Below are 21,834 nucleotides of genomic sequence, written 5' to 3' on the forward strand. Positions count from 1 at the left end.
TGAAGGGTCCTGGGTTCGATTCCAGTCAAGGGCATGTACCTTGGTTGAGGGCACGCCCCCTAGGAGGCAGCTGATCCATGTTTCTCTCTCATAGATGTTTCTAACTCTCTATCCCTATTCCTTCCTCTCTGTAAAAAATCAATAAAAAACATATAAATAAAATAAAAGGTCTGCTTAATCCTCGTGGAGGTCATGCTGCCCGTGGACCAGAGAGACGGAGCTCTGCTGTGAGCGGCGGCGGCTTCCCTGTTGGCCGCCCAGCTGGTGAACTGAGATCAGGCATGTTCCCACCCCGACCCCCGCCAGTGCCGCCCGGGGGGAGGGGGACAGGCTCCCTCCGATGTGGCTGCCAGTTCTCACTCAATTCCACACAGCTGTGCTTTGGTCGCTAACTCCCACTCCTCCGTGGCTGAACGACACTCATCCGCCACCACGGAACGCGCCTTCTCGTAGCAGGGTACTCTCCCCGAGGGCTTCCCTGCGCCCCTCAGGGCTGCTCCGCTGGGGAGAAGCCTGAGCCTTAAACATTCTCCCGTCAGGCACTGTCTCTCCACGCGAGGCCCAGGCCCCGCCTCCCCGGGTGGCCGCATTCCGATGACCACGCAGCGACACGCTCCCACCTGCAGACCCGAGCACTTCTGTGGGCGCTGAGCAGGGGGACTGCCCTCTAAGTGTGAGCACAGATGAGGTGCCCACCACAGCGCCCGCATGAAACAGCCAGCCAAAGGAGTTCGTGCTCTCTCAGTAACTGTTTTTTCCTCTGTTTAGCTTAAATTCTAACTATTTTTATTGATTTCAAAGAAGAAGGGAGAGGGAGAGAGAGAAAAACATGGATGAAAGAGAATCATTGACCGGCTGTCTCCTGCACGCCTCATACTGGAGATGGAGCCTGCAACCCGGGCCTGTGCCCTGACCAGGAATCGAACCGTGACCTCCTGGTTCATAGGTCGACGCTCAACCCCTGAGCCACGCCGGCCGGGCTCCTCTATTTATTTCAGATCCCGAGGCTTTGGGGAGGCCCTTCGCTAACCAAACCTCAACCCTGTTATGAACTCAGGGTTAAATCCCCAGCCCAGAGGTGCGGCCTTTCCTGAATTTCTCACTTGGTTTTGGAACGACCACAATGAGCAGAACAAAGAAGCCGATTTATAAATTATGTGTCTCCGATGTGCACTTGTAAGGTGGTACAGAAGCACACTTTCCTTAGAAATCAGGATGTTGCATGGAGGGTCTCAGGCTAGCCCACAAAAGCCTGTTTAACCCACATACACTGAACACAGCGCCAGTGTTTCCGCCGGGACCTGCCACAATGCTTGGACAGAGCAGGCACTCAGAGACCTGCCGGACGAGGCTCTGTGTTCCTGCCCACGGGGCAGGGGCACAGCGGGCTCTGGGGAGAGCTCTACGGGAGTCCCATGGGGGCGTAGCTTCCTCCCAGCCTCCTTCATGCGGCCCCTCCGCCCTCAGTGGCCGTGCCCTCCTCCCTTACAGATTCTGGTGGTGGCACCGGAGCGCCATCTTTCACTGTCTCAAACGGAGCTGCTTCTTCCTGCCCAGCTCCCCTCCAGCAGCTGATCTCGCCGCACACACAGGAGGCCGACACCGATTAAGTTATTTCACAATGAAATGCGAGTGTCTGACCACCGGCAACTTGTCCAGAGGTGCCTGACTCCAGGAGATGCCTGAGGACCCAAACAGACCCACTCTGTGTGGAGCACAGGCGAATGAACAAACAGAGAAGCAGGCTACCCAGTGGAGGGCAGTGCTCCTGGGCCCGTTTCCAAAATCCTCCTCCTTTCTCAACGTCCTCCCCCCCAGCACCCTGAAAACGAGCGATGTTTTACACGGGCCAGTGGCGCTTCAGGTTTCCATGGTACCGGAGGTCGGATGACGCTGATGGAGGTGTGCAGGGGCAGCAGGAGTCTAGCCTTGAGAGCACTTTCCCCAAATCAGAACAGAAGCCCAGGGTTCAAGACTCAAACCTGTCGTGAGCAGAAGCGGCAGGGGGGACCGTGTCATCGCGGGACCAGAATTCTGGTTTTCCTCATCCTCAGTTCCCTTTATATAACCGTGGGAGGGGGAGGGGGAACGCCACCATCTCCAATAAACCCTCGTGTTTGTGGGGGGAGACTAACCTGGAGTTGAGAATCAACACGCGGATCCTAAATTAGAACAAGAGAGCGGATACTTTCAGAAAAAGAAGTAAAAACAACCCTACAGGATTCTGCACGTCCACGTGCGCACTCGATCGCCCTCAGGCACCAATTACTTTCAGTGTAAAAACAGAAAACATCAGCCTGGCCAGAAACCCAGGCCTCCCTGACAGGCATGCCCGACACCAGCTTCAAACGGCAGCGGCCTCATTAAGAAACGGCACCTCCCCTCCCTGTCAGTCAGCGCTGGGGGTCTGCACGGGAAATGGAGCCGAGGTTGGCTACGCCAATTAACAATGTGACTAAGGCCACTGAGGGCCCGCCTCCAACAGTGTCTCCCTTCAGTACAAACACGAGGCTTCCAAACAAAAGGAGCCATTATCCCCGCCTGTCACAGCTTTCCTGCCTCCTCCCTGAGCGACACAGCCAACAAACAGCACCCGCCCGGCGCCGGCCGCTCTGACAAGTGGGTCAGTCCGACCACCTTCCTCGGGACGGGCCGGGGGCGCCCCCGAGCCCCTTTACGGTCCCGGGCCAAAGGGGAGGAAAGGAAGCTGGAGGCCCAGAGGCCTAACTCAAGGTCACAGGTCGGGGGTATAGCTCAGCGGTAGAGCATTTGACTGCAAGGTCACAAGTGCGAACCGTCACCTCGGACCGGCGTGCTTCCTCAGCTCCTCCAGCTTCTCAGTTGGTCCCTACATGGCCGCATTGCTCTAGTTTTCGGTAAAAACGGAAGTTCCCGGAGGGTCCTGGACCCGCCCTTCTCTTAGAGGCTGTTAGGAGCCAGCACAGTCCTATTATATTTAATTTCAAAATGACTTCAACAACAGTTATAGGAGATGGAAAGTTTACTCTTCCCCCTCACAGCTCCTCTGCAGTGAATTCAACGCCTAACCAAGCACCGGGCTTTGGACTGAGCAGCCTGAGGACGCGTGTGCAGGACCGAGGTGTGCCGGGAGCTGGTCCATCCTTGCTGTTTCAAGGGACCTGGCATATATGGCATACGGCTCTTAATATGTTTGCTCACCTTCTTGGCGCTGTGTTTTAACCAAGGTCACCTCTCCGAGAAAGATTGAATCCCCAGGTAGGGATTTTCCCCTGAAGTTAGGGAGGGAATAAAACCCCTCAACTAAGTGCCAGGCGGGTAATTAATCCCTTTAACTACGAACAATCATGCTTAAACTACATAATCTTTTCTCCCTGGAATGGAGATAAGAAACGCCCTAACCTTTGTAATAGAGATTGATAGGATTGAATCAACTGGTATAAATACAGTTGTAACAAGACAGAAACACTCAGAACTCAGAACACAGAATCAAGAAGCCAGAACTTAGAACACAGAACTCATGAGACAGAATTCAGAAGACAGCGCCTAGAGACGGGGGAGCTTCGCTGGAGAGAGCATGGCAAAAGATCCTGGACAGAAACTGGCCTCAGAGCCTAGAGACAGAGCCTAGCGGGAGAACATGGCAAGGGATCCTGGACTGAACCTGACTACAGAGATTGGCAGGAGAACCTGACTGGAACCTGGACACTGAACCTGACTGGAGAGCCTGGACAGAACCTGGCTGGAGAACCTAGCGAGGGAACATGGCTACAGAACCTTGCTGGAGATCCGAAGCAGAGCCTCTCTGGAGATCAAGACCAGAACTTGGCTGGAGATCCTGGCTAGGCTGCTGATCAACTGAACGCTGTCTCCGTGTCATTCCTTCTTCGCCGACTCCGTCCACACCTTTGGGGACCCCTGGACCCGCTGGGGTTGGACCCCGGCATCTGGCGCCCGAACAGGGACCCCTAGGTAAGCGCCCCGCACTCGGGACGGATAGGACTCCACCGTAGGAAGAGGGTGGATAGTCTTCGCCGACTCCGTCCACACCTTTGGGAATCCCTGGAACAGGATTCCCTTAGGTAAGCCCCCCCCCCCCTTGAAAACCCCCACACTCGGGACGGATAGGACTCCACCAGGGTGCTACAGACCCCCCTATAGAGGATAAATAGGGTAAGAAGGTGGATAGTACAGAACTTAGATTAAGAAGATGTGCCATACTGAGTCCAAAGAAAGAAGACTCTGTATTGATCCTTAGATTGAGAAGATGTGCCATACTGAGTCCAAAGAAAGAAGACTCTGTATTGATCTTTACATTAAGAAGATGTGCCATACTGAGTCTAAAGAAAAAAGACTCCGTATTGATCTTTTAACACATATGCTTGCTAGCAGAGGAGTTAAGGTTACTCCCAGTCAGATGGAACATTTTATACAAGAAATATGTCCATGCTTTTCTGAGGAAGGAAAGGTGCCGGAAAGGTAAATGTAATGGCATGGGAGAAGGTAGGCCCAGGGAGCCTTATCCTTAACCCCACTGCAGCCTTTCTACCCCGGGAAAGTGCAGGATTGGCAAGCTCTCCCTGGGGTGATAGATCAGGACTCAGATAATAGCGGAAAGCGCCAATCCTACTCTTAAAATGGATACAAGAGAGCATTTCAGGTTTTTCTTTTTAATGCCTGCTTTTAAAAAATAAAAAAGGGGGAATTTGCCGGGAGCTGGTCCATCCTTGCTGTTTCAAGGGACCTGGCATATATGGCATACGGCTCTTAATATGTTTGCTCACCTTCTTGGCGCTGTGTTTTAACCAAGGTCACCTCTCCGAGAAAGGTTGAATCCCCAGGTAGGGATTTTCCCCTGAAGTTAGGGAGGGAATAAAACCCCTCAACTAAGTGCCAGGCGGGTAATTAATCCCTTTAACTACGAACAATCATGCTTAAACTACATAATCTTTTCTCCCTGGAATGGAGATAAGAAACGCCCTAACCTTTGTAATAGAGATTGATAGGATTGAATCAACTGGTATAAATACAGTTGTAACAAGACAGAAACACTCAGAACTCAGAACACAGAATCAAGAAGCCAGAACTTAGAACACAGAACTCATGAGACAGAATTCAGAAGACAGCGCCTAGAGACGGGGGAGCTTCGCTGGAGAGAGCATGGCAAAAGATCCTGGACAGAAACTGGCCTCAGAGCCTAGAGACAGAGCCTAGCGGGAGAACATGGCAAGGGATCCTGGACTGAACCTGACTACAGAGATTGGCAGGAGAACCTGACTGGAACCTGGACACTGAACCTGACTGGAGAGCCTGGACAGAACCTGGCTGGAGAACCTAGCGAGGGAACATGGCTACAGAACCTTGCTGGAGATCCGAAGCAGAGCCTCTCTGGAGATCAAGACCAGAACTTGGCTGGAGATCCTGGCTAGGCTGCTGATCAACTGAACGCTGTCTCCGTGTCATTCCTTCTTCGCCGACTCCGTCCACACCTTTGGGGACCCCTGGACCCGCTGGGGTTGGACCCCGGCAGAGGTGGTCCCAGCAACACGCGTGTGCAGGACCGAGGTGGTCCCAGCAACACGTGTGTGCAAGACTGAGGTGGTCCCAGCAGCGACTGGTCACCATCCGCAGTCTTAAAGACACATCTGCCTTCGACCGACGCCACAGGAAGGAAGAAAGGTGATTACTCACAACTTCACGAGGTTCTCGAATCCAGCCGTGCGATTTTTTAGAAAAAACCCTAGGCCAGCCGTGGGCAAACTACGGCCAGCGGGCCGGATCCGGCCCGTTTGAAATGAATAAAACTATTGAAAAAAAAAGACCGTACCCTTTTATGTAATGATGTTTACTTTGAATTTACATTAGTTCACACAAACACTCCATCCATGCTTTTGTTCCGGCCTCCAGTCCAGTTTAAGAACCCACTGTGGCCCTCGAGTCAAAAAGTTCGCCCACCCCTGCCTAGGCAGTGAAAAGTAAAACTCCGCAGTAGGTTAGCATCTAGTACAGTGTACTTAAATGAATGAAATAAATGCCAGAACTCTAATCGCTTAGTGAAGAGAGGAATTCCTACTGCAAGGAAAGGCAGAAATGACCTAAGAATATGCTGACTTTTTCTTAAAAGGCACTAGAAATTCCCATTATCCACATGACCCTCTGAACTGGGGGCGCCCCTTCACTTGTAAAAGCCCGTGATGACGCTTAAGTGACTCTTCAACGACGGTCTTCAAAGGTGACAAGGGAACCACCACTGCCACTGATACGTGTATCAGGGGCCTTTCTGAAGACGCACCACCAGCCTCAGCCTCGGCCTCGCTCCGCAACCTGCCCGGCCCGGAAGGAGGGAGGAGATGCGAGGGAACGCCGCGCAGTGAAGGGGAGGCGGTCGCAGGCCACCCGCAGGTGGCAGCCCCCATCTCTGCGCTGGCCCCGCTCTGGGGGCGCACACACCGCACTCCTGGGAAGTGGGTTGACAAACTGGTTTGGAGGAAGAGGATAGAAAAGGGAGAAGGCAGTTCCATAGCGTCTGGGAAAGAGCTGTACTTCCAGAAAACGTGAAATCGTGAGAGAGAAAATGGGACGCCCAGCGGGCGCCGGTCCGGGGCAGAAAGCACAGGCTGCCCAGTAACAGCTGCTCTTCTCCCCAAGGCCTGTCCCGTTTCCATGCGCTTCACCCTTACGGCTCTATCTATCCTCTTGGCCGAGCTGGTCTCCCGACTCCTCAGCAAAGACATGAACACATGCGGGCCCTGGCCGGGTGGCTCCGTGGTTGGAGCGTCATCCCGCTAGGCCAAGGCTGCAGGTCCGATCCCTGGCTGGGGCACTTACAAGAATCAACCCATAAACGCATAAATAAGTGGAACAACCCATCGATGTTTCTCTTTCTCTAAAAACCAATATATTTTTTAAAAAGAAACAAAAACACGCAGAACTGTGAGAACGCCAGTTGTCAGATCATTAAGCCCCTCCCACCCCACCCTCAGGGGCGGCACCGAGTCCTGGCTGCACGGCCTACCTTCGCCTCGTCGTTGATGTCCCAGGTGAAAGAAATGGCGTTATACGCGATCTCCTCAATGTTGCTGATGGTGTTGAAGCTTTCTTTGTAGTCGGCTACGAGGGACAAACAGAAAAGGCAGCTGTGACTTCTCAGTCCAATGGGACATGACCGCCAGTCACAGCGACAGCCAGTGTTTCACACGGTCACCCCTGGGCACCTTAAATGAACACTTGGTTGAGCTGAAAGAAGTTTAAAACACAAAGAAAAATCATCTCTGCAACAGAGGCAGCTTAGATATCTCTAATGGCATCTCGTTATGTAAAAGGAGGCCAGACAGGCCTGCAAATGGGTAAACCGTTGTCCCGAGGTCACAACACGACTCTAGAGAGCCAAGGGAGGACGCAGTTCTTCCAATTCCTTTGAGAGAGACCATGATCATCACAAGAGGCGGAGAACAGGAGTAATGCTAAGGTGAGGGACCGTCATGCGACAACAGCTCTACATGAAAACGTGACACGCGGCAGGAATGGGGTTTTCGCAAAGCGACTGCACGATGGACGTGGCGCCGCTGCTCTGCCCGGCGAGGCCTCTCTGGGTCTGTGCGCAGACAGGAGCCCAGCGTGCAGGTGGGGAGCCTGCCAGGGAGCGGCCCGCCAGCAGCACGGTCTTTCGCGGGGTGACTGCTTTTCCCTCTCCTTACTATCACTCCAGATGGTCAGAATCCCGTCAAGCAGTGCCCTTCCGGAAGCCTGCAGATCGAAAAGCGGACAACCCGTGCGAGTGGCTCTGCGGCGCCTGGCCCGGCGCCACACGGAAAGCTGCAGGGGCACAGGTCCCCAAGAAGGAAGCAACGTGAAGAGCAGATTCCAGGAGGCCGAGGACAGTTCTGGAACAGGTCAGTCGCTGGCACACACATTCAAATGCTTTCGGCAGGAAGCTGATCGCTGCCAACAATAACTGGACGGGAGCACTGGCTGCTGCGCCTGGGGAACAAGCGCGCGCGGCTCCGAGCTACGTACCGATGTCAATGCACCTTTGTTTGGCCGTGTGCTGCCGGGAGTGCCAGTACTTCCAGTGCCGCAGCTGATCCTCCCTGCTCTTGTCCTCCGCAAACACCACCATGATCACACTCTAGGAGAGAGAACGCATTTTAACGGAAGGCAACGGGGCGGGGGAGCATCACTGGGACAGCGCCTTCAGCGTCAGGTCTCACAGGTGAGGCTCCAGCTGCCGTTTGAGATCTGGACCCGCCCCAGACCTGGCAACGGCGAGCGCGGAGAGCTTGCCCGGGGACTCACCCGCACTTTGCTGATGGGGTGGTGGATCCCCTCGTTGCTGCTCACTTCCTTCAGGGTGACGGGGTAGAACTGGCCTTTGTTCAGGTAGGTCATGGTGCTGTCTCCCGGCTTCTGGCGAAGCGATTTGGAGGCTTCCAGCGTGTACTCGAAGTTGTTCCTGAAGAAGAGGAAGCCGCCGGTCTCGGACCCTCCCTCGGAAGCGCCCCCCACGCTTTAGCTCAGCCTCGAAGCGCTGCGGGCCGGTGTGGGAAACAGCAGGCCCCCCGGACACGGCCAGCTGACCACGCCCTCTGCCCAGAGCAGTGGCCGCTTTTCCCCGGTAAATCTAATCTGAGCAACAAGAAAGCCTCAAGTTTCACCCACGGGGGACTACAGGGGCCTGTGGAAATGCCAGCGTGATGCTCACAGGGGGAAGCTAGAGGCGGAGAATATTCCAGACGCTCATACGTGAAAAGGACTCTGGAAGGAAGCCTCGCGGGACAGGCCGCCAGGCTGGTCGTCGCCAGCAGAGGCGCCAGCAGGTGGCCGGCAGCGCCCCGACCGCATTCGCTTTGCTCTGCACAGCACTTTCTGGCTGTTCTTGCTGTCATTAAAGGCCCTCAGACGGGCATTCCCCGTGCCCTGCATTTCCTGTTACCTTCCAGCACCATCCCTAGGGCCCCTGAAGTTGTTTCATCACCTGTCTAGGTCTGGGGTTGGCAAATTACACCCGCTTTTATGAATAAAGTAAACCTGTTTTTGTAAGTAAGAGGTAAAATGGATGGAAGACAGCCACGCCCTCGGGTTCGAGTCATCAGCGGGGCAGCTGCTTTTGTGCTGCGGCAGCAGAGCTGGGCCTTGCGACATGGCCGCGCGGAGAGCCTGGAGCGCTATCTGATCCCGCAGACCGGCCCACCCCTGGCCTGGACCCTGGAGGCATGTGAGTCTGATTCCTGCCCCTTGAGGCAGGCCTTTACGGGAAGTCTCAATTCCCATCAAATCTTAGACTTTAATATTTTTTTAAAATCCTCGACTTTTAAGTACAAAAGTTTTAACGTCAAAACATATACACACAAAAAATACATGAAGCAAAATTATAAAATGAAATCTAAACTCTTTCAGAAAAATCCGAAGGTGTTGATATATGTTCATAACTAACTGGGGAAATACCCATATTCCGAGTGTGAGATGCCCGGTGATGAGATTAAAGAGGTCATCAGGCCAGGAAAAAGCTGGCTTCTTTACATTCTCCTGAGTGAGGCTCATTAAGAAGTGGAAGCCGTTGGCCACCTGGTGCCATTCCCAAATCCTCACGCATGATGCCTCTGGAAGCAGATCCGCACCTCAGCTCTACCTGAAGCCCTCCCTCTCCTCTCAGCTCCACTGCCCACCGCCACAGAGGACACCCAGGGAGGAGCACGACACCGAGAAGGAGGGGCATGCCGCTCCCAGGAAAGCGCGAAGCACCGTCCTCAGCAGAGAAAGGCATTCCTGCCCGGGAACTGCAGCGAGCGCAGGAGAAAGCCCGCGAAAGCCACCTCTGATTTTCCAAGATCAGATCATCGAAAAGGAAATGTCACAAAAGCTGAAAGTTAAAACCCAAATGAAAAGACAACTATTACCCAGAAACACTGTCAAAAACATAGTCCTCTGAGTTCATGCCAGGCGTCCGCAGACTGAGGTCCGAGGGGAAGAAGACCTGAAACAGCAAGGCGATGAGCCGCAGCTCTCACCCCGGCGCCAGGCTGCCCGGAGGCCAGCGTCTGGGACAGCGTAAGAGCCGTGGCTTACACAACCCACCACTCGTTCCACATTCGCTTGAAAAGCAAAGTTTTACCTCTATGAAAATTTAAAAGAGAAAATTAAAAAGAAAAATATCCACTTTATATGCCCTCCAATTCAGTTAAAACCATCTATGTAGTAACCCAGTGTCCCACTGATTCCCCTCCCGTCTTCCCCACACATCCTAGTTCCGCTCACATTCAAGAACCTGCAGCCCATGTCTCAGGACCCTTAGGAGTCAGCGCCAGCGTGGCACCAAGTTCAGACAGGGCGCCAAGTTCACACAGGCTGGGGGACTTTCTCAGGAGTGTTCCTCCTCCACTCCCCTCTCCATGAGTGGAGGCACCCAGCCCCCACTCCCTGCCCCACCGTTAAACACAGTTTCAAACACCCTCAGTGCCTGACTTTTACCTGAGCGCGACGTTCATCACCCTCAAACCTCAGAAGTATTTGCAGTTCATTTGTAAATTTCACACAACACACTTGCCATCGAGATCCACCTGCCTCCCTGACAAGACTACCAACCCAGCAACCACCAAACAAATACACGAGAACCCATTTTACACGAAGACCAGTTGCAGGGAGCTGGTTCTGGTCTAGGACAAAAGCCGAAAACACACTAGGGATCTCTCTGTTGTTGATGAAAAACCGCGTGTGGGGTTTCTCTTTCTCCTTCTCCAGCAAATCACGTAGCTGAAATCATAATTGTTAACTCAGCTGCTGGTAAGATTAGCCATTTGCCCCTGATGATAATGCCTGGTTTTATAGGTTTAGTTTACAAATTACAGCCAGGGGCCTTTTCTCTTTAAAAAAAACCCCACCACTTTTGTTCCTAATCCATGCACTTCAGGCTGAGTTTCAGGCTTACATAACAAGGAAGAGGTGGAACCCGATACTTATACAAACACAGGGCCATCTCAGGAAGATGCGGTACCTCCTGCACGCCCTCCTTGAAGGTCTCTGAGAAAGTCGAGTCTGGCGTTCGCCTCTGAGCATTTGGGGGCTGAGCTGCAGAGCTGAACTGGTCGGTGTTGAGGTTCCGGTCGAAAACCACCACCCGCTCGGTGGGCTCGGGATGGTACACTGCCGGAGGGATCCCCACAGCAAAGCCGTGCGGCTGCGTTTCTGTCTTGATGGAGTGGGTAGGCATCGTCGCTATGGAGACGGTGACGGTTGTGTCCGGAACGGTTAGATGGCCTCTCTTATCGATGCCCAGTTGGTTGCCGTGGGGAAGGACAATGTTAAATGGCACATTTTTCAGAACCTGCACTCTGTTTTCTCCGGCAGAAATGAGGGGCTGCTCAGTCACATTCGGCATGCTGCTTCTGTAAGGAGAACCTGTTTCACTGCGAATACAGCACTTGGACAACTTTCATTACTTATTTACTCATTCATTCATTCATTCATTCATTCATTCATTCAAAATCGTCACCTGAGGATATGTTTGTGTTGTTGGTTGTTTTTTAAATATATATATTTTTATTTCAGAGAGGAAGGGAGAGGGCTATAGAGATAGAAATATCAATGAGAGAGTCATTGACTGGCTGCCTCCTGCACCCTCCTACTGGGGATCTAGCCTGCCACCCAGGCAAGTGCCCTGACTGGGAATCAAAACCTGACCTCCTGGTTCTTGGGTCAACGCTCAATCACTGAGCCACACTGGCCAGGTAGGTATGTTTTTATTGATTTTAGAGACAGAGAGGAAGGGAGGGAGAGAGAGAAAAAACAACACATCGACGTAAGAGAGAAACATCGATCGGTTGCCTCGCATACACCCCCGATGTTTCTCTTCCTCTCTCTGAAATAAAAAAATGATTTTAAATAAAGCTGAAGAAGACAAGAGTAGATTAAACAAGAGGAATTATGTTGGTAACTGTTCCAACATAATGGTACGTGTGGGTTTATAGTATTTCTCTACTTTTGCTGTTTGAAAATTCCCATAATAAAAAGTAAAAATAAAAGCCATAAGCCCTGTGCCAAGGGGTAATTATGAAGATTAAAACAGCAACATGGGAAATACTAAGTAGAAGAATGCTTACTACCAAATGCTATCTGTAACTACAAGCACGACCACATAAAATATGCATGCAGACCAAAGGGTAAACAGACTCCATCAGCACAGTGGGGTTCCGAGTGGGCATTCTTTCTCTAAAAATGTTCTATTCCTTTATTACTAACTAGGGGCCCGGTGCACAAAATTCGTGCACTGGGTGTGGGGGGCGGGGGGGAGTGTCCCTCAGCCCAGCCTGCCCCCTCTCACATACTGGGAGCCCTCAGGCGTTGATCCCCATCACCCTCCAATTGCAGGATCGGCCCCTTGCCCAGGCCTGACGCCTCTGATAGAGGCGTAGACCCCCATCACCCTCCGATCGCCTGATTGGCCCCTTGCCCAGGCCTGACGCCTCCACCAGAGGTGTCAGGCTTGGACAGGGGACCCCCATCTCCCCCCCGATCACTGGCTCTGACCCCTGCCCAGGCCTGAGGCCTCTGGCCCAGGAATCATGCCTGGGCAGGGGACCCCCATCTCCCTCTGATAGCTTGCTCCACCCCCCGCCCAAGCCTGACGCCTCTGACCCAGGCTTCAGGCCTGGGCAAGGGGACCATCATATCCCCCCAATCCCTGGCTCTGCCCCCCACCCAGGCCTGATGCCTCGGCCAGAGGAGTTGACCCTCATCACCCTCCGATCACCAAGAGGAGTTGACCCTCATCACCCTCCGATCACCAATCACCGGATTGGCCCCTTGACCAGGCCTGAGGCCTCCGGCAGAGGTGTCAGGCCTGAGCAGGGGACCCCCAGCTCCCCGCGTTGCAGGCTCCACTCCTGCCCAGGCCTAATGCCTCTGGCCTAGGCGTCCGGCCCGGGCAGCGGGGACCCACAGCTGCAGCGGCCCCGCGATCGTGGGCTCCGCTTTAGGCCCAGGCAAGGGACCCCTAGCTCCTGGGACTGCCAGCTTCAACCGTGCCCAGCTCCCATCGCTGGCTCCACCCCTACTTCCTGCTATCACTGGCCAGGGCGGCAAAGGCGCCTGATTCTCCGATCATGGCTGGGGAGCAGGGCAAAGGCGGCCCCAGGGCCGCCTTTGCCCTGCCCCCCAGCTCTTAGCTCCCCCCTGGGTTTCCGATCACTGTCAGTGGCAGGGGGCTTCTTCCTGCTTTCCCTTTCGCCTCCCTGCATTGTGCCTACATATGCAAATTAACCGCCATCTTGTTGGCAGTTAACTGCCAATCTTAGTTGGCAGTTAATTTGCATATAGCCCTGATTAGCCAATGAAAAGGGTATCGTCGTACGCCAATTACCATTTTTCTCTTTTATTAGATAGGATAGGACACAGGGCAATTTTTAATGTTTTAAAAATTTTAACTTTCACCCGAGGATATTTTTCTACTGATTTTTAGAGAGAGCGGAAGGGAGTGAGAGAGACAGAGAGAGAAACATCAATTGGTTGCCTCCCACACACACCCCAACCAGGGCTGGGGATGGAGCCTGCAACCGAGGTACGTGCCTTTGACCAGAATTTAACCAGGGACCCTTCAGTATGCAGGCCAACCCTCTACCCACTGAGCCACACCAGCTGGGGCAAACACAGGGCAATTTTAAAGGTACATTTAAAAATTTTTTATGGCTACAACATCAAGCCTTAATTTAATTTCCTGAAAGTTTTAACCTAAAACATTTTTTAAAATAACTTCAATAGGAGTTTAAAATACAGTCGAATTTACTATTAAGTTTTGCTTAATTTACTATTTTAAGAATTTACTATTAAGTTGTTCAAGATCGTTGGTGCTCCATGTTTTTAATGCCGGCCCCCCCCCCCCCCCCCGCCCCGCCGTATTGCTGTAAGCCACATCCTTCTGAGAGAACATCCAAGACAAATAAGCAAACACTCGTGTTGGTACGAAAAACACGCCTTTGGAGGAGAGAAAGGCCCCACCCCCACAGGAGCTGGTACCTTCCAGAGCGCGGAGCGCACCTGGTGAGAGGCGAGCCAGCGAGGACACCTGAGTGCAGACATTCAGGGCCCAGCGCGCCCGTCTCTTCCACTTGCACCTGTTCATTTAACAAACGCGCGTCTCGTTTCCACAGACGCCGGCATTTCTCAAGAGAACCGCTTCGTGCTCTCCAGCAGACATTACCTTTTGCTGTGATCTGCCTCCGGGTGCTCAGCGTCGGCCTTGGCTGTGGATGACCGTCTCTCTCTTGGAACCTGAGATAGTGACACACGTGACAACAGTTGAGTCCTTACTCCGTGAAGTGTAGGCACAGCCTCCTTCAGCCTCCCCACCCCAGGCTCCGGGGGAAGGAGGAACGGGCAGCGTCTGCCCCCCAGAGCGTCCCTTCGCTCACTGGCTGGATACGGAAAAGCCAACTCTTGCTTCGCTGCCCAAGAAACTCAGGGGTCACACGTCTACTGCCCGAGTGTGGGTTCACCTCTTAGAAGGAATACCGCTGGCCTGGTTTTATCCACTGATCGACATAATGTAATGGACGGGAAGCTACTGAAAACACACGGGGCTTTCAACGTCCTCGCTGCTGCTCTTCCTTTCAGATCGAATGTCAAATCAAAGGCACGTTAGCAGTGCCTCCCAAGAGCCAAAGGCTGGCTTCGCGTGATCGTTTCCTTAGATACTTTGGGATGATCATGGTCCATTACCCAGAGGACAAATCGAACCCAGTTTGCTCTATTCTTTTTGTTACTGTTGTTATTAATCCTCACCAGAGGATATTTTTCTATGGATTTTTAGGGAGAGTGGAAGAGAGAGGGAAAGACAGAAACGTCGATGTGAGAGACACACATCAATTGGTTGCCTCCTGCATGCGCCCTGACCAGGGCCGGGGAGGAGCCTGCAACCAAGGTACGTGTCCTCAACCAGAATCGAACCCAGGACCTTTTGGTCCACAGACTGACACTCAATCCACTGAGCCAAACCGGCCAGGGCTATTCTTTTTTCGATTCTGCTCTTCTTCGCATAGGCGGTGAAAGCGGGCAAACATTACTGGGAGTACTGCAGACATCAACCCAACTGAGACTTCCTCTCAACGTGCACTCCAACATGGCTAAGATGTTTGAAACTTATTTTAGCTTTGAAGGAAAAAAAGGATTGTTTCCTGTATTAATAATGTGCTTTTAAAGCTTTACCAAAGCTGTTATGTAAAAATGACTGATGGTTACACTTAAAAAAATGAAGCAGGTAAGTCAGTTCATTTAAAAACAAAGAGCCCTACACCTGTCGAAAGCGGCTTGACACAGCACTACGAAGATGGTCTCCCTTAATGCGCAGACACGAAAGCTTATCTCCTCCTCGAACGTAAAATACGCTTAGGACCCTTTATTTAACACACACACACACACACACACACACACACACACACACACGCGCGCGCGGCCACCGCCACTAGTATCATGGCATCAGTCTTCCTGGCACTCGCAGAAGTTTCAGTTATAAATATGTACCTTCAAACTTCATAATTAGCACGTAGGAACTTATGGCTTTTACACTGACCAAGTCAATAAAACAAGCCATCAAAAGAGCAGATTACATAATAAGTTCCACTTCAAGGCGACCCTTCGTGGCTACGCTGCCCAGACAAGGGTTCTCCCAGCATCATTAGTTACTACGTAAGTTCCATTCACAGTCAGAGAGAAAAATGCTGGCCTCACTCCCTGAAACACAGGCTGACCACATGACCTCACACCAGAAAGTAATGAAATCCTTTGTGTAGGCCCCACCCTAACTTTGATAATCACACTATCTTCTTTGCTTTCCCCTCCGAATCTCTTGTATTCGGGAAAGGAAACAGCCAGAATGTAACAGAAGGCGGGCAACTGGTCAACCAGGTGAAGCATTAAGGAGCGAATGACCCTGTTATTTTAAGCTTTCTATGGGTTTGGTAGTTTTCAAAACGAAATGATGGCAAAAATCAAGTGTCCTCGGTAGCCGCCCCCGAGTATCTGCTATTGGTCAGAAAGAAGAATGGCCAAGGGAATCGGCAAGCACAGCGCTCCCCCGGGAGACGGCACGGCACACCGAGAGGATCGCTCTGGCACAAACCAGCCCAGGCCTGCAATCCGGGCTGCAGCACACGCTCGGGTGTGACCTGAGCGCTTCAGTTTTCTCATCTGCAGACGGGGGTAATGCCACATACGCTGCCGGGCTCTGGAGGCCTCAGAGTAACATACACAGCGTGGACACGACTGGCAGAGCCCAGGGGATCGGTGAGTGGCAGCCAGAGCTGCTAGGACAGGCGGGTGATACAGAGCAGTGGTGTCGCCCGGCTGGGCGTGGCTCAGGGGCTGAGCATCAACCTATGAACCAGGAGGTCGTGGTTCGAACAGGGCACATGCCCAGGTTGCCAGCTCGATCCCCAGTGGGGGGCGTGCAGGAGGCAGCCGATCCATGATTCTCCCTCATCATTGATGTTTCTACCTCCCCCTTCCTCTCTGAAATCAATACAAATATATTTAAATAATAAAAAATAAAATAAAACCGTATGAAACTCCAGACAGAGGACAGACTCTATTTAATTAAGACCCCCTCCGAATCTCTAGAAACAGGAAACAAAATACAACCTCACCTGAGGACTAGGAAGTCCAAGACTAGAAAATGTTGTTTGTTGTTTCTCATGAGTCCTACAACCAAACCAAATCCCATCGAAGGCTTTCTATAACCCATTTCGGGAAAAGGAAATCACTTTGATGACGTCGGAATGAACGCTGCCGCTCCGACAGGAAGCCTCCGGTCAACGTTCTGTCTCAGCGAGACCCCCACCATCTTCCTTCAGCGGTTTCCGCTTCAGAGAGCGCGGGCCGGCCGGCCACCCCTCCCGTCTGGAAACAGCCCTTTGTTCTAGGATCGGAGAGGCTCAGCTTTGAACCGCAGTCATTCAAAGCCCTCATTAAACTCTTTACAGTCACTAAGAAGCAACCTGCACGACATCCTCCCAGCAAATGACTGTTTTCGGTGCCGCCGAGCAGGCGCACGGCGCTGTCGCTGGGGGTGAGGGGCGCACCCACCTTGTAGTAGTCATAGAGCAGGCCCAGGGCGGCCGCGCTGTCCTCGTCGCCGTTGATGCTCATCATCGCCTTGGTGGCTGCGGTGAGCGGGTTCTCCAGGAAGGACTTCCAGGCCTCGTCCTCGCTGGTGTAGGGGCGCCGCTGCGGGCACAGCGCCTCATTCTGAAGAACCAACACCGGCCGTCTGCTTCAGAGACATTAAGAAAACAAACGTATGTACAGATTTCTACTGCAAGGCGCCATAAGCTAACCTTTAAAGAACCAAACAACCAATCCATTGATGTCCCAATAAAAGAGTCCATTGTTTCTTTAATAACCCGATTAAGTAAATTAAGACAAGACCAGAAGCCCGGCCAGGCCGGCGTGGCTCAGTGGCTGAGAGTTGACCTATGAACCAGGGGGTCCCGGTTCGATCCCGGTCAGGGCACATGCCACATGCCGGTTGCAAGCTTGATCCCTGGTGTGGGGCGTGCAGGAAGCAGCCGATCAATGACTCTCTCTCACTGATGTTTCTCTCTCTCTCTCTCCCTCTCCTTCCTCTCTGAAATCAATAATATATATGACAAGACCAGAAGACAGCCCACTTAGTTGCAGGCCGATGGGTCACCCAGGAAGATAGAAGGTATTTGGGCAGCCAGGCAAGCTGCAGCTAACCCACACGTGGGACCCAGGACGTACATACTCTGTGGCAGGGAAAAGAGATCCTCCAAGGAAATCCAGGCTATTCAAACACTTCAGAGAAGCAAAAACCAAGGACACCAAGCGAGGCAAAACAGAGCGCTGATTCTGTTCAGAAACGCAATCAGGCCGTACCCTCTTGAAGAGGATATGTACGGTGCAGGCATCATGCTGCTACATGTTACTCCCTCCTTCTCCTGCTGAGGCCATGCCTTAAAAACTCTCCTACCGCCAAACAGAGGAGGAAGGGGCGGGAAGAAAAAGGGATACTACTCCGTTTAATCCTCCGGGGGATATGAGAGAAAATACTCTACTGATTACCCGCAGATTGAGCATGGAATGTGCCCAAAGGGGACTGTAAATCAATAAGCAGGCATAATTTTCTGGCCTGGGAGTTAACTGTTTATCTTAGAGATAAACGCTTAAGAATCTACAACAATAAATGAAGCCACTGAACAGAAAGGTTTTTAAGAAAACAGGAGGGGGAATCTGGTTTTTAAAATCTTTACCGGGTTTCCACTCGGGTGAGACCTGTTTCATTTTAACACTAGTTTGGTGGGGAAAAAATCCAGAGAAAATCAACGTAGGTCTTAGTAAACTCTTATAGGAGATTTGATTTAAGAGACTAAAGCAAACATGACTGACTTAAAAACTTGAAATGCAAACAGTCTCAACAACTGTGCAGTTGGCACTATTTAATCAGTCAATAAAGAGGAAAAGTGGAACACTCACTCCAGCCAAATGAAGTGTGTTGTTTTGTTTATTTAAGGGGGGAAAAAATTAAAGTGTTCAGAACTACTCTGAACGATCACTATTCTAACAAGCAAACTTAAGGTCTCATTGCAACACACATATGAAATATGTAAATTGCCTAAAGGTGACCTACCTACTCCAAAAGTGAATGCAGAAAAGACTGATTATCTTTTCAAGTCATCAACAAAGGTTAGGGCTTGGCAACCACCCAGGCCCTTTAAAAACAGATACAGATTTTTAAAACAGGGAAACACCTTTGAAAAGGGGCGGGTGGGGGGAAATCCAACAACTTAATTTATCCTCAGTCGAAATTAGGTCTTATTTCAAAGCCAATGTTTTTACTCATGTCTGGGCATAAAGTCATGGGCGCTTGTATTTGGTAGAAAAAGAAGTCTCGCGGTGGTGTACTACTGTAACACGAAACGAACACCAGGGGCTGTTTTGGAGCGAGAGGGAAGAAAGCCGCATACGGAGGGGGCATCCGCTGGGCCAGGGAGCCAGGGGTGCCTGGAGATGACTTTGCTGGTGCTCCTGCTAAGCCAGTGGTTCTCCACCTTGGCTGCACATTAGAGTCACCTGGGAATCTTTTTAAAATCCTGATTTCTGGGCCTCATCCTCCGGAAATTCTGTTTCTTTGTGATGGGGTGGGGCCACAACATGAGTAACAAAGAAACAGAATTTCCGGAGGATGAGGCCCAGAAATCAGGATTTTGAAAAGATTCCCAGGTGACTCTAATGGGCAGCCAAGGTGGAGAACCACTGCGCTAAGCTGTTATTAACAGTGTTAACAGCCACTTCCAACAGATCAAGCCGGCACCTGGCGCGCTCCATTCCCATAGAGCTGGTTTCTCAGCTTCCCCTCTCCCACGCCCAGCCCACATGTGTAGAAGCCACAGAAAATGAAATGGTGTTTGCGAATGGTCTTGTGTGTGTGTGATCACCCTGACGGGGCCTCACATTTCCAAAATGTGCCCAAGGCAAAAATTCTGGCTTTGGAAATCTGCCTTATCCAAACGTAGATGTTAAGAAAGAACCATGAACCCGGCTGCCTTGGTCCCCTTTCTCACAGGACACGCCATGGCTAGTCCTTGGGGCTCATCACTGCCCTGGGGGAGTCCTCTCATCCATACGTCCCTTAAGAGATAATTCAGAAAAACCCAGAATATCCACATGCAAGTCCTACATAAGAGGAACCTACTCAAGATCTATATTCCGCACTTAATTAGCTAACCTACTCACCCAGAAACACAGCACGCTAAAAAAAATTTAAATTTTTTTAAAAAATTTTGGAACAACTTTATATTTACAGAAAAGCTGCCAAGAAAACTCACCCCGTGTCCCCTAAACGTAAACTCTTATGCCACCACCTCACGCTGTCAAAATACTTGTTTGATCACAAACTCCGACTGGCGCCTTCGTCCACCTCCCACCCCCACCCCCGATTCCGAGGGTCCTGCGCGCCGAATGGGAGCCCTTAACCGCCGCCCACGTCTCCACCTCCGTGTCCGCACTCGCAGGGGGACAGCGCAGGACCCGCGGCGCCGCTTCCCCGCGTCTCCAGGTGGAGTCTCCCGGGCCCGCCCCGGACCCGGCGAGCGAGCGGCGGGGTTACCTGAAGGCTCCACCTGCGTCGCCAGGGGCTCCGCGGGCTCCATGGGGCAGAAGCAACCGAGGGCCACCCGGTGGGGACGCGGGGCGCGCGTTAGAGCCGCAGCCCTCGAGGCCGCGCGCCCGGAGTCTCCTCCGCGCACCGGGCCACCCGGGAGCAGAGATGGGGGCGCGCCCGTGGGTGGTCCCCCCCAGACGAGGACGCTGAGGCGGGGGCGGGGAGGGGGCTCCACGAAGTCGTCTCCCAGGCCAGGGTCCCCCCAGGGGCTTCGGTGGAACAATGGCGCCAAGGGGCAGAGAGGAAAGCCGGCAACCGGACGCGCGACCCCCGCTCGCCCCGCGCCGCGCCCGCCGGCCTCGCGGCAGGTGCGGCGGGCGGCGCGCACTCACTTGTCGTACTCCTGTGTCATCGCGCTCGCTCGCCGCTGCGGGCCGCCGAACTGGACTTTCGGGTTGGGACGGTGCACCCGATCCGGGGGGAGCGGCGGCGGGTCCGGAGCGGCAGCCCCGACGGGTTGGGTTCGCTTTTCTCGCTCTGAGCGGGTCCGCGCGGGCTGCGCGCACTGGGAGCCGGGCCCGGCCGCCCATTGGCTGGCGCCGGCGGCTCGGGGCGGGGCCTCGGGGCCTGGCGGCCGGCGGCGCCTCCTGATTGGCCGGCGCGCGGGGCGCCCGGGCTGGGGCGCCGGGGCCGAGTCGCGAGGGGGTGGCGCGCCGGGGCCTCCCGTCCGTCCCGCCTCGCGCGCACCTGCGGCCCCTCGTCGGCCTCCGCGCGCCCACCCCGCACGGCCGGGCGCTGTGTCGCCGCTCGGCCCCGCCGGCGCGCCCTCGGCCGCCCACCTGGGGGCCGGGCCGGGCCTGGGCGCCGCCTTCCCGGGCGCGGGGCGCTCTGCCTTCGCCGCCCGCCGCCCACGCCCGCCGCCGCCGGGTGCTGGAGCCTCCCCGCCGGCCGCCGCACCCACCACGGCGCCCCGCAGCCCGCCGCTCGGTGCCTCGGGCACCTTCCCGCCTGGAGTCCCGGGAGCGCCGCGACCTCCCGCCCCTCACCGCTCGGTTCGGGAGGCCCCTGGCTGTGCGCCCGGGGAGCGCCCCCGCGACTCCTCGCCCGCCCCGCACACGCCCGGCGCCCCAGCCGCCGGCGCGCCCATCGCAGTGGTCCCCCACGTGACCGCCCCTGGACACGGCGACGGCCTCCTAACCGGTCCCCTCGGGGGAGGCCGGAGGGTCCCCGCGCCGCCCGGCACCGCGCCTGCCCTTCCCCTCTCCTGGACCCCCCTCGCTGCTGGACCCCACAGGCTCCCGCTTCCAACTCTGCCCGCCTCCCCTGCGCCCTCGGGCCTGGGCCTCAGCTCCCCTCCCTGCGCGCCCCTCCCTCCAGTGCTCCGTCTGTCCGTCCGTCTGTCCTGCCCTCGCCCTCCGGCAGCCCTGGTGCAGCTCACCCTCACCCCCTGCCTCCATTCATTCCCACCTACCCAGGCCCAGCTGTCCTTCCTGCGGGTGAGCCCTGCCCGTTCATCCAACGGACGTTTACTGTGAGGCCCGTATGCGGGGCGCTGATCTAGATGCTGGGGGTCAGCCAGCGAATGGGCAACATCCGTGCTTCTCCCAGCATCCTCCCCGCGGGGACAGACCTTAAAACAATAATAATAATGGAAAGTTATATGGTGTGTTAGAAAGTGGGAGGTCAGCCCTGACCGGTTTGGCTCAGTGGATAGAGCGTCGGCCTGCGGACTCAAGGGTCCCGGGTTC

At 53.9% G+C, this 21,834-nt stretch overlaps 1 protein-coding gene across 7 annotated transcripts in view; it reads right to left on the bottom strand.

Moving 5' to 3' along the window:
- GRHL1 (grainyhead like transcription factor 1) overlaps positions 1-21,254 on the bottom strand; it is a 41,417-nt gene extending 20,163 nt beyond the window's left edge. For 2 of the 7 annotated variants that reach the window (XM_059660563.1, XM_059660559.1), the window contains exons 1-9: positions 20,479-21,254; positions 17,050-17,211; positions 14,171-14,241; positions 10,970-11,360; positions 10,600-10,728; positions 9,876-9,952; positions 8,275-8,431; positions 7,996-8,107; positions 6,995-7,089 (exon numbers count right to left, since the gene is read on the bottom strand). In XM_059660563.1, coding sequence (XP_059516546.1) covers positions 6,995-7,089; positions 7,996-8,107; positions 8,275-8,431; positions 9,876-9,952; positions 10,600-10,728; positions 10,970-11,360; positions 14,171-14,241; positions 17,050-17,211; positions 20,479-20,676 — 1,392 coding nt within the window. In that variant the 5' untranslated portion in view covers positions 20,677-21,254. Of the gene's footprint in view, positions 1-6,994; positions 7,090-7,995; positions 8,108-8,274; positions 8,432-9,875; positions 9,953-10,599; positions 10,729-10,903; positions 11,361-14,170; positions 14,242-17,049; positions 17,237-20,478 lie in introns of all 7 variants that reach the window. The other 5 variants (XM_059660562.1, XM_059660561.1, XM_059660560.1 and 2 more) reach the window with 5 other exon arrangements.
- Between the last annotated feature and the right edge of the window lie 580 nt (positions 21,255-21,834).

Source organism: Myotis daubentonii, chromosome 12, assembly GCF_963259705.1.
Source record: "Myotis daubentonii chromosome 12, mMyoDau2.1, whole genome shotgun sequence".
Taxonomy (NCBI): domain Eukaryota; kingdom Metazoa; phylum Chordata; class Mammalia; order Chiroptera; family Vespertilionidae; genus Myotis; species Myotis daubentonii.